The sequence below is a fragment of the Aquarana catesbeiana genome, linkage group LG09 (assembly GCF_042186555.1).
Source record: "Aquarana catesbeiana isolate 2022-GZ linkage group LG09, ASM4218655v1, whole genome shotgun sequence".
Taxonomy (NCBI): Eukaryota; Metazoa; Chordata; class Amphibia; order Anura; family Ranidae; genus Aquarana; species Aquarana catesbeiana.
The window spans coordinates 26,348,861-26,361,519 of record NC_133332.1 but is presented as its reverse complement, the minus strand read 5'-3'; the positions used below and the strand labels follow the sequence as shown (position 1 = coordinate 26,361,519).

The following is a 12,659-nucleotide window of genomic DNA, read 5'->3' as shown; positions in this document are numbered from 1 at the left end:
TTTTTTTATTATTATTTATACATAGTTTTTTTTTGCTTCTTTTAGTTTTTTTTTTTTGGTTTGTTTTGGGTTTTTTTTTTTTATTTATACATAGTTTTTTTTTTCTTCTTTTCGTTTTTTTTTGTTTGTTTTGTTGTTTTTTTTAATTAATACATCGTTTTTTTTGCTTCTTTTAGTTTTTTTTTGGTTTGTTTTGGGTTTTTTTTTTTTTATTTATTTATACATAGTTTTTTTTTGCTTCTTTTAGGTTTTTTTTTATGTTTTTTTTATTATTATTTATACATAGTTTTTTTTTGCTTCTTTTAGTTTTTTTTTGGTTTGTTTTGGGGTTTTTTTTGCCAAAGAACCATTTTTATATTGGAGATGTGCCTAGAGCAAGGGATATGCAATTAGCGGACCTCCAGCTGTTGCAGAACTACAAGTTCCATGAGGCATAGCAAAACTCTGATAGCCACAAGCATGACACCCAGAGGCAGAGGCATGGTGGGACTTGTAGTTTTGCAACAGCTGGAGGTCCACTAATTGCATATCCCTGGCCTAGAGCATAGATTTGGCATTATATTTATTGGTGTCATCAAAACGACAGACAGAAGTTGTGTTCTGACACTTAGAGGTCTAGTTGTAAAAAAAAAAAAATCACTGTGTGAATGACCTGGCATTGCAAAATAATCCTCATAATGTGTTTATTTCCTATGATTATCAGTGCCATCTAGTGGCCATAAGGCAGTATTTCCCTCATTGAGGTAGTTTAGGATAATACTGCACTATGGCCACTAGATGGAGCTGTTGGTGATGACAGCTCTTCTTTTTCCTATCCTTTATTTAGGCAGAAGTTGCAAGTAAACCCTCCTATCGTTTTCAGCCAAGGAAGCTGCCATCTTTGCCTCTGTTTAATCTTCAACTGCCATGATGCCGCACATGTGATCAGTTATGACCCCAGCCATTGGATGGTTCGACAGTTTGGTTGAGAGCACAACCAATGGGAGTGTTACATTTGCGGCACGTGCCGGGAATGAAACTGTTTTATGGATAGGCTTACTTCCACTTTAAAATCAACATCAATGATGCCGGCAGTGCCAGCTCCTACACCGAGAGCTAGCTGAGACCCCCCCATTAAATTGTGCCATGGGGCCCAATGATTCCTAATCAGATAAATGTTAGCTTTGCACTTACTATAAAAGCAATATAAGTAATGTAGGTGCATTTATTTAAAAAAAAAAAAAAAAATTGCAGGGCTATTCGTCTTGTGAAACTGCATGTACCTTCGTTCTGTGCAAATGGATTCAAAATCTGATGGTATTGGGCAGTGAATGTGAACTTTGGCACCCCAGATGTTTTGGAACTACACTTCCCATGATGCTCAACCACACTGCAGAGTGCATGAGCATCATGGGAAATGTAGTTCCAAAACATCTGGGGTGCCAAGGTTCGCCATCACTGGTATAGGGCTGTTTTCTTTCCAGGTTAAATCAAAGAAAATACCGCAGTATGGCCACTAGATGGAGCCAGCAATGACATTACGGGCCACTAGATGGAGCTGACGGTGACAATACGGCCACTAGGTGGAGCTGACCGTTATAGTAAATAATTATTTCTTTCCCACACATTCGACCTGGGAAGAATACAGCCTAATAACGTTCGATTTTGACCCCTGTTCCCACAGAATGAATGGACAAGCAGTTTCACAGGATGAATAATTTATAGCTGAACTCGCAATGAATTTTCGGTGGATCGTTGTGTTTCTAAGCAGGCACTGTGTCTGTGGATATGCGGGATGTTTGTATCTCTATGTACCAGTGATTGGCTGTTTGCCTCCACAGAGGAAATGTTCCCTCGGGTGTCATCTTGGGCCTTTGCCTTCATGGTTGTCTTTTCCCTGTTCCTGGTCGGTGCAGCATTCATGATATTTCTTATAAAAAGACAGAGAACCCAGAAAGGTGAGTAGAAACATTGTCAGCACTTACCTGTTCCCTACAATGGACCTACCTTCCATCAGATATATTTCTTCATGTGAATCGCATGCATGCTCAATAATGTGTCACTTCCAGTATTCATTACCTCTCCCAGACCTGCTGCAGCCTTGTGACTTGCTACAATGTTACTGTGGACAGTCTGAGTGATCTGAGGGGGAGGGGGAGGAGACTGAGGAAATGCTTCCTACTGCCTGCAGCAGACTGATGACATTGACTCTAGGCAAAGTAATTGACTGTTAGACGTGTACAATTTGTTTTGTTCTGAAATCGCTTTTTAACGAATTTCGACAAATTCATTCATTCGAAAATATCCGAATAAACGAAAACCCGTTTAACTGCGTTTTCAGAATATTCAGACATTTAAAAAACATTCAGAATCTCAGAAATTTCTAATTTTCTAATTTCAGAATTTTTCGGAATTTGAAAACTCTGAAATTCTGAAATCCGAAAGTTGGGAAATTTTGGAAATTCAAAAAAACGAAAATTCAAAAGAATGAAAATCCGAAAATAAGAACAAAAATTTGTAAACCCCGAAAAATTTGAAAATCTGAAATAATAACTCATAATAAATAACTTAACTATTAACTAATAACTTAACTATTATTAAACTATTAAATTATAGGTATTGGAATTTCCTTTCAGATTTGGCTGTTAATGACAAACTCGTTTAACTACGTTTTCAGAATATTCGAAAAAATTCAGAATTTTCAAATTTCCGAAACTTCAAATTTTTCGAATTTCTGAATTTTTCGGAATTCGAAAACTCTGAAATTCTGAAATCGGAAAATTCTGAAATTCGAAAATTTAAAAGAGTGAAAATCCGAAAATAAGAACAAAAATTTGAAAACTCAAAAATTTGAAAATCTGAAATAATAACTAACTAATAATAAATAACTTAACTATTAACTAATAGCTTAACTATTACTAAATTATTGAATTATAGGTATTGGAATTTACTTTCAGATTTGGTTGTTAGTGATGAACCCGTTTAACTACGTTCTCAGAAAATTCGGAAATTCGAAAAAAAATCTGAATTTTTAAATTTCCGAAACGTCAAATTTTTCGAATTTCTGAATTTTTCGGAATTCGAAAACTCTGAAATCCGAAAATCCGAATATTTTGAAAATTCAAAAATACGAAAATTCGAAAGAATGAAAATCCGAAAAATAAGAACCAAAATTTGAAAACTCCAAAAATTTGAAAATCTGAAATAATAACTAACTAATAATAAATAACTTAACTATTACTAAATTATTAAATTATAGGTATTGGAATTTCCTTTCAGATTTGGCTGTTAGTGACAAACCCGTTTAACTACGTTTTCAGAATATCCAGAAATTCGAAAAAATTCTGAATTTTCACATTTCTGAAACTTCAAATTTTTCGAATTTCAGAATTTTTCGGAATTCGAAAACTCTGAAATTCTGAAATCTGAAAATTCGGAAACTTTGGAAATTCGAAAATATGAAAATTCAAAAGAATGAAAATCCAAAAATAAGAACAAAAAATTTGAAAACCCGAAAATCTGAAATAATAACTAACTAATAATAACTTAACTTTTACTAAACGATTAAATTATAGGTATTGGAATTTCCTTTCAGATTTGGCTGTTAGTGACGAAACGTAACGAATACTAATTTATCTGAAGTTACGAATTATCCGAAATAACGAATTCCGCATCTAAACTAATAGAAAAGAGTGCCTCAATTAATAAATGAAGATAGGGGCGGGTACCATCATCCTTATATTAACAGTGATGAGGTATGGGGGTGGGGTATGTCAGGGGCTACTCCAAAAAATGCCCCATGACGGGGAAATTTTATGGACTATCTCGGTACCCAGAGATTGGACAACGGAATATAAAAATTATATTTGTAGAAAAACAACTTAATACACATTGATACAAATTACATCTAAAAACATAATTGCATACAGAAGCAAGATGATACAGACTTTAAACAGTGGGAACCCCACAAATTAGTGGAGCCTCCGGAGATGTAGGTCTGAAGTGTAATCCTTGGTGATCCAATTAACTAGAAGATTGTATTGTCAATCCCTCCTGAAGAAGCAAATTTATTGGCAAAACATGTAGAGATTACACTTTGGACCTACATCTCCGGAGGCTCCACTAATTTGTGGAGGTCCAAAGTGTAATCCTCTACATGTTTCGCCAATAAATTTGCTTCTTCAGGAGGGATTGACCTTATACATCTAAGGAGAAATACAATCTTCTAGTTAATTGGATCACCAAGGATTACACTTCAGACCTACATCTCCGGAGGCTCCACTAATTTGTGGAGGTCCAAAGTGTAATCCTCTACATGTTTCGCCAATAAATTTGCTTCTTCAGGAGGGATTGACCTTATACATCTAAGGAGAAATACAATCTTCTAGTTAATTGGATCACCAAGGATTACACTTCAGACCTACATCTCCGGAGGCTCCACTAATTTGTGGGGTTCCCACTGTTTAAAGTCTGTATCATCTAGCTTCTGTATGCAATTATGTTTTTAGATGTGATTTGTATCAATGTGTATTAAGTTGTTTTTCTACAACAAATTAAAATTTTTATATTCCATTGTCCAATCTTTGGGTAATGAGAAAATAAAATGTCCTTGTCATGGGGCATTTTTTGGAGTAGCCCCTAACACCCACCCCCCCCCCCCCCAATACCGCATCTAAACTAATGGAATGTAACAAATTACTTTTTATTATTATAATTTGTTATTAATTTGTTCTGTAACATTTGTTTAGATGCGGCATTCATTGTTTCGGATAATTTGTGACTTCGGATAAATTCGTATTCGTTACGTTCACTAACAGCCAAATCTGAAAGAAAATTCCAATACCTATAATTTAAGAGTTATTTAATATTAGTTAGTTAGTTATTATTTAGAATTTTCAGATTTTCGGATTTTCTTTCTTATTTTCGGATTTTCACATTTTCGGATTTTCGAATTTAAGTATTTCCAAATTTTCGAGTTCCGAATTTACGATAAAAACAAAAAACAAATGAAACGAAAACAAAAAAGATTTCCGGCAGTGCACATGTCTAGGACTGGAGCTTAAGGACCGCCTTTTAACCGCTTCAGCCCCGGACCATTTGGCTGCCCAAAGACCAGAGCACTTTTCGCGATTCGGCACTGCGTCGTTTTAACTGACAATTGCACGGTCGTAACTTCGGATAAATTCGTATTCGTTACGTTCACTAACAGCCAAATCTGAAAGGAAATTCCAATACCTATAATTTAAGAGTTATTTATTATTAGTTAGTTAGTTATTATTTCGAATTTTCAGATTTTCAAATTTTCTTTCTTATTTTCGGATTTCCGAATTTACGAATTTCCAAATTTTAGAGTTACAAATTTTCTGAATTTACGAATTTTCAAATTTACGATAGAAACAAAAAACAAATGAAATGAAAAACAAAAAATTTTTCGGCAGCACACATGTCTAGGACTGGAGCTCAAGCCACTTCAGCCCCGGACCATTTGGCTGCCCAAAGACCAGAGCATTTTATGCGATTCGGCACTGCGTCGCTTTAACTGACAATCGTGCGGTCGTGTGACGTGGCTCCCAAACAAAATTGACGTCCTTTTTTTCCCACAAATAGAGCTTTCTTTTGGTGGTATTTGATCGCCTCTGCGGTTTTTATTTTTTGCGCTATAAACAAAAAAAGAGCGACAATTTTGAAAAAAAAGCTATATTTTTTTATTTTTTGCTATAATAATTATCCCCCAAAAATATATAAAAAAACATTTTTTTTCCTCAGTTTAGGCTGATACATATTCTTCTACATATTTTTGGTAAAAAAAAAAAAAAAAAAATCGCAATAAGCGTATATTGATTGGTTTGCGCAAAAGTTATAGCGCCTACAAAATAGGGGATAGTTTTATGGCATTTTTATTATAATTTTTTTTTTTTTACTAGTAATGGGAGCGATCTGCATTTTTTATCGGGACTGCGACATTATGGCGGACACGTCGGACAATTTTGACACATTTTTTGGGACCACTGGCATTTTTACAGTGATCAGAGCTATAAAATTGCATTGATTACTGTAAAAAATGTCACTGGCAGTGAAGGGGTTAAGTGTGTCCTAGTGTGTGTTCTAACTGAAGGGGGGGAGGGGACTGTGCAGGGGAGATGACAGATCGCTGTTCATACTCGGTATGAACAGACGATCTGTCTGTTCTCCCCTCGGAGAACCGGAAACTGTGTTTACACACAGAGATCCCGGTTCTTGGTGTGTAATGAGCGATCGCGGGAGCCCGGCGGTGATCGCGCACGTGCCCCCTAGTGGCCGTCTATGTTACTGACGTAACATGACGGCGATTCGCGCAGCCGAGCCGTGTTGCCGCAGTACAACCGCGGCGGCTGGTCGGCAAAAGCGATTAATAATGAAAGGTGGAGCTTTTATTTAAAAAAAAAACAAATGGTATTGTTGCTGTATATTGTGACTTGTAAACTTACTGAAAGGTCCACTATACTAATATATAATAATAATAATAATATACTAAATGAATAGTATTCTCTATTTAATCGGTTTACCCTCATTTTCTAAATATTTATTTATTTTATTCTTTTTTTTTTTTTTTTTTTTTTTTTTTGTAGATGAACTACAGACAAGAAATAGTAAGCTTTTTTATGGAGTTATACTGATACATTATATCTGTAAACTATATGCATTGCAAGGACACCTTTCCCTGTTTCCATGTCTCTTTCTCATCTTATCTATATTATTGTTCTGTTGCAAATGCCCCTTTATCCATTGACATACCTCCGGGACCCCAGTCTGTATGGTCACCTGCTGACTTGGCACCCTCCACAGGCAGTATAACTCATCTATAAAACACAGACATTCACTCTAATGCAGTTCTACCTCAAACAATTTCATCACAGAGGATGGTTTTCCAGACTTTGGAAGTGTAAAAAAAAAATGACTAACACTGACTGAGGGCATGGAATAAAGCAGGGAGGATCTAGTTATGGCCGGCCATAGACGGATCGAAATGAGGTCAGTTCGGTAGGAAGCGGATGGATTTTGATGCGTTTGGGCAGGATGGTTGTACCAAAGTTGATCAATCAATTGACTTCAGTACAACCAGCCTTTCGGGTTTTATTTTTTTTGGCTATAGCCGCCAGCAGTGATTGTTGTATTCTGATAGAGGGGAAACCTCCACCTGTCTGAAAAACAATCACGCGGCTGGAGGGAATCCCCCCATCGAGCTGCAACCATCAACAAACAGAGGGGGCACCGGCCTAGTGCATTATCCCTGGGCAGACTTTACTGATAAAATCGGGAAATTAATCATATACATACAAACCAACGTGTGTACACGCTCGTCAGAACAATTCCAGGTACAGACCACCGAAGTTCCTGTTATCCTTTTATCAACACAGTCAGCGTTGATGGGGGAATCTAGCAATTATTCTTTCCTTCAATCTGCGGTTGAAGGAAATAAAATTGTATAATGTATTGCTTGCTTATGACTGAACTAACCAGCACTAAACAGGAGGGGAACACAGAGGGAAATACCAAATCCAATGATGTGATGACCCTAAACCGTCACTAGATGGCAGCATGCACAAAAACAATAGCTACTTTTATACAGTACAATATCACAACAGAAATAAAAATACATAAAAAAGGGACAGAACTAACTAGCACTAAACAGGAGGGGAACACAGAGGGAAATACCAAATCCAATGATGTGATGATTCTAAACCACCACTAGATGGCAGCATGCATAAGAACAATAGCAACCTGATACAGTACAATATCACAACAGAAATAAAAATATATAAAGGAGGGCAGAACTAACTAGCACTAAACAAGACCGGAAAACAGAGGGAGATACCCAATCCAATGCTGTGATGGTCCTAAACCACCACTAGATGTCAGCATGCATAAGAACAATAGCAACCTGATACAATATAATACAAACAATAACAACAAAATACATAAAGAAAAGACAAAACTAACTAGCACTAAAGAGGATGAGGAAACAGACGGAGATACCAAATCCAATACTGTAATGGTCCTAAATAACCACTAGATGTCAGCATACATAAGAACAACAGCAACCTGATCCAGTACAATACACAACAGAACTAACTAGCACTATCCAGGAGGGGAAAAACAGAGGGACATACTTAATCAAATGTTGCGATGGCCCTAAACAACCACTAGATGTCAGCATACATAAAAACAATAGCTACCAGATACAGTATAATACCACAACAGAACAAAAATACATACAGGAGGAACAGAACGAACTAGCACTAAACAGGGCAGGAAAACAGAGGGAGATACTAAATAAAATGCTGTGATGGCCCAAAACTACCACTAGATGTCAGCATACATAAAAACAACAGCAACCTGATACAGTACAGTATACAACAGAACTAACTAGCACTAAACAAGAGAGGAAAAACAGAGAGAGATATCAAATCCAATGCTGTAGGAAATTTTTGAGTATAGCCTCCAATATCAAGGCCTAAACCTAGGCATAAAAAAGTACCATCATCCAGTGCCATCTTAAGAGCATTATAGGCCCCCGGGCAATACTCACTGTGCCCATTAATGCAGCCTCACTGCGCCCACCATTGCAGCCTCACTGTGCCCACCATTGCAGCCTCACTGTGCCCACCATTGCAGCCTCACTGTGCCCACCATTGCAGCTTCACTGTGCCCATGAATGCAGCCTCACTGTGCCCACCATTGCAGCCTCACTGTGCCCACCATTGCAGCCTCACTGTGCCCACCATTGCAGCCTCACTGTGCCCACCATTGCAGCCTCACTGTGCCCACCATTGCAGCCTCACTGTGCCCACCATTGCAGCCTCACTGTGCCCGTGAATGCGGCCTCACTGTGCCCACCATTGCAGCTTCACTGTGCCCTCCATTGCACCCTCACTGTGCCCACCATTACAGCCTCACTGTGCCCATGAATGCAGCATCACTGTGCCAAATAATACCAGACTCACCATCGCCTGGTAACACACACACAGCGGGCATCTCCTCCTGTGTATCACGGAGCTGGCTGGGTCTGTGTTCGGCGGCCATGCTGTAGCAAGGTCCCGCCCCCCTAGATCGGCTCGTGTGATAGGCGGAACACTGATTCAATCTACTATCAGACGAGCCGGTCTAGGGGGGCAGGACCTTGTTACAGCGGGGCCACCGAACACAGACCCAGCCAGCTCCGTGATACACAGGAGGTGGAGGAGGAGGGAAAGAGCGGAACCCTGCAGCCACAACTCAATGTGGCCACAGGGCAAGCAGCCTACCTGGAAATTTCCCGATATCCCGGTAGGCCAGTCCGGCCCTGGCTGGGGTCGCTGGGCAGGTGGGGCCCCCTAGGCAAGTGGGGCCCCCAGGCAACTGCCCAGCGTGCCCATGCGAAAAGACGGCCCTGCCATCATCCAAAAATGATATAGGGAGAAAAGGGAAGGGACGGGAGCGTGAGAAAAGTTGCTGAGGCTGACCAAACATATCCTCCAACCCACAAGGTTTTGTGGTGGACTATCTCGGTACTGATACACAAAAAGAAATCTTAGGTAAAAATGAAATCATTTATTACATATAAAAAAGGCATGCATAGATCACAATAAAAGGTTTCAAAATAACAGTATACAGATACTTAAAGGTTTCCCCAAGAGGTATCTGTTGATGGGGTTTTCTCATCGATTAACCAGTCCTCTACTAGTCTCACGGTACATAGAGCGCTTCGTCAGGAGGAATAATCTATAAAACAAACGATCAAATAAGACACAAGAACACACAATTAAAGAATTATAAAGGTATATTATATACATAGAACATAGTGGTAACATTGAGAGGTTGATTACCCAACAGGTCAATCGCCAGGTACAAAGCCCGGCTGCTCAAAATATTCCCCCTCGACGGACAAGGGGGATTATGCGGAAATTTAATCTAGATAGGGGTAGGAATAAATATATATACAGAATGGTTGGTAAAGTAATACCTATATGGGGATTGTATAGTGCACCGGGAGAGGAAGGGAGGGGGGTTGTTGGGGAAATGGGAGAGGGAGGAAGGGGAGGGGGGAAAAAAAGGAGGACGACGGGTGAATGACCAAAACGGGAAAAGAACAGTGGGGGGGGGGGAGAGAAAGGGGGGGGGGTGCGGATGGGAAGGGGAAGGGGAAAAGTGAAAGTTGGGAGATGGGGGTGAGGAGGTAGGGGAAAAAAGGGAGCAAGGTAGGGGAAAAAAAGGGGGAGGGGGAAAAAGGGGGGAGAAGAGAGGGGGGGAGAGAAAAAAAAAAAGGGGGGGGGACAAGGGGAGAAAATATTAAAATAATAGTGGGGGTGTGAAGGGAGGAGGGGAGGTTGGGGGTGAGAGGAATCCGCGGTGCTCACTAGTGGGCCGAGGCCCATTAAATGAGCTCCCCAACCCGGAAGCCATATGCACACCGCCTGACGGCGGTGCGTGACGTCATCGGGTCTGGCTCCCTACACTGCGCAGGTGCGTGGTACCACGCTACTGCACAAGCGCACGCAGTCTTATGTCGAATGGACAGGGAAGCCCAAAACATAGGCAATGCAAGAGAGGGGCAGTTCCCTCAAGGAAAAACACCCTCACCAGGGGAGTCACATGTCCGCCGCTGGGGAGAAGAAAAGAGCAGCCAGGAAGAGACTGTGAGGAAAGCAACAACCCAGATTAATTTCACCAACTATACACAACATTTAGTACATAGAAAAAACACATTGATTGCAACAGGTAATAAGGGGCTGAATAGCCCCAAATCTATAAGCCCCGGTTCACACAGGGGCGACTTGTCAGGCGACTTAGTCTTGCAAGTCGTGTTGCCCCTGTGTGAACCGGCACTAATACAAAACTTTATTTGTAAACAGAATATTTTGGAAATTTGACTATTTCTGACCTAGTTCAGGGGCAGATATGGACCACCTGGTAACCTGAGATGTAATAGGTCAGTGGGAAATTACTGCAATAGTTGGCCGGGGTACACAAAGGAAACCCATGAGATTAGGGTCATTTAGGAAACCAATTATAATTCTTTTAAACCATTAGGTATATATGCCACTCCCTTCTCCACCACCACCCATTTCCTCTCACCCCCATCCTCCCCCTCCCCCCTTCACACCCCCACTAATCCAAACCCCCCCACCACCCACTTCCCCAACAACACCCCCCCCCCCCCTTCCCTTTCTCTCCTTGTTCCCCCCCCCCCCCCATTTTTCTTTTTCTCTCACCCTTCTTTTTCCTCCCCCTCTCTTCTCCCCCCTTTCCCCCCCTTTTTTCCGCTCCCCCTCTTCCCTTTTGCCCCCCTCTTCCCTCCTCCCTTTCTTTCCCCTTTTTTCCCCTACCCCCTCACCCCATTCTCCCCAACCTTCCCTTTTTCCCTTTCGCCCCCCCTCCCTTCCCATCCCATTCCCCCATTTCTCCCTCCCCCCCACCTCTTCTTTTCCCGTTTTGATCATTCACCCATCCTCGTTCTTTTTTCCCCCCTCCCTTTCCTTCCTCTCCCATTTCCCCAACAACCCCCCTCCTCTGCACCCCCTTACCCCCTCCTTCCCCCTTTCTCTCCTTCAAAACCACCACTAGATGTCAGCATACATAAAACCAATAGCAACCTGATACAGCACAATACCACAACAGAAAAAGAAAATGACATAAAGGAGGGACAGAACTAACTAGCACTAAACAGGGGAGGAAAACAGAGAGAGATACCAAATCCCAATGCCGTACTACACAACAGAAAAAGAATGCATATAAGAGGAACAGAACAATCACCCACCCAAGCAATCTCAAAGGTATTATGCAGAATATGAGTCCTTTGTGGAGGAGATGAGCCTCGGGGGGGGGAGGGGGTATCTCACCAGTTTTGACTTTTAGAGCAAACCACGGACCAATCAACCAATCCCACGAGGAAGAATTGTGATTTCTGGGAGCATTTTATAGACCAGTGGCTTGCAGAGCGAACGCCCCGGGGTCACCAGATTGAAAGGAAGCGACATTTGAATTTTTTGATCTATTTAGAAAGTGACAGTCTGCGGATTGAAAATACAAAGGTCATATTTTAATATTGATGAGTTAGAAAATGATTTGCATAGAAAAGCGATTTATTTTTCTGTCTTTGTTCCCGCTCTGGTGGAATTTTAATCGTCTTTTTTTTTTCTGTTTGTGGTGATCCAGGTGAGCTGTGCTCAGAAGTGGTAAGTAAAGTGGGGGGGCTCATACTAAGGGCTGGGGGGGGGGGGGGATGGCAGACACACAATGCAGGCTGGGCATGCGTCATTCAAACTCTTTTAACCCTTTCGTTGTTGGAGACATTTTTTCTTTTTTTTTTTTCTTTCTTGTGCCCGGGTTTAACCACTTCAACTTTGGAAGGTTTACCCCCCCCTTCATGACCAGGTTGTTTTTTTTGCTATTCAGCACTGCGCTACTTTGGCTGGTAATTGTGCGGTCATGCAACACTGTACCCAAATTACATTTATATATTTTTTTTTTTTTCACACAAATAGAGCTTTCTTTTGGTGGTAAGACCAAAAATTTTGGAAAAAAAACGATATTTTTTACTTTCTACTGTAGAATATATCCGGAAAAAAAACGAAATTTCTTCATAAAATTTTAGCCAAAATGTATTCTGCTGCATATTTTTGGGTAAAAAAAAAAAATCCCAATAAATGTGTATTATTGGT

General features: G+C 40.5%; 1 protein-coding gene across 1 annotated transcript in view; it reads left to right on the top strand.

The window, feature by feature from the left end:
* The window catches only part of LOC141107440 (butyrophilin subfamily 1 member A1-like), a 177,170-nt gene that overhangs the window by 155,650 nt on the left and 8,861 nt on the right, over positions 1 to 12,659 (top strand). Inside the window, exons 5-7 of the mRNA XM_073598159.1 lie at positions 1,821 to 1,937; positions 6,588 to 6,608; positions 12,154 to 12,174. Of these exons, the coding sequence (XP_073454260.1) occupies positions 1,821 to 1,937; positions 6,588 to 6,608; positions 12,154 to 12,174 (159 nt within the window). The remainder of the gene's footprint in view (positions 1 to 1,820; positions 1,938 to 6,587; positions 6,609 to 12,153; positions 12,175 to 12,659) is intronic.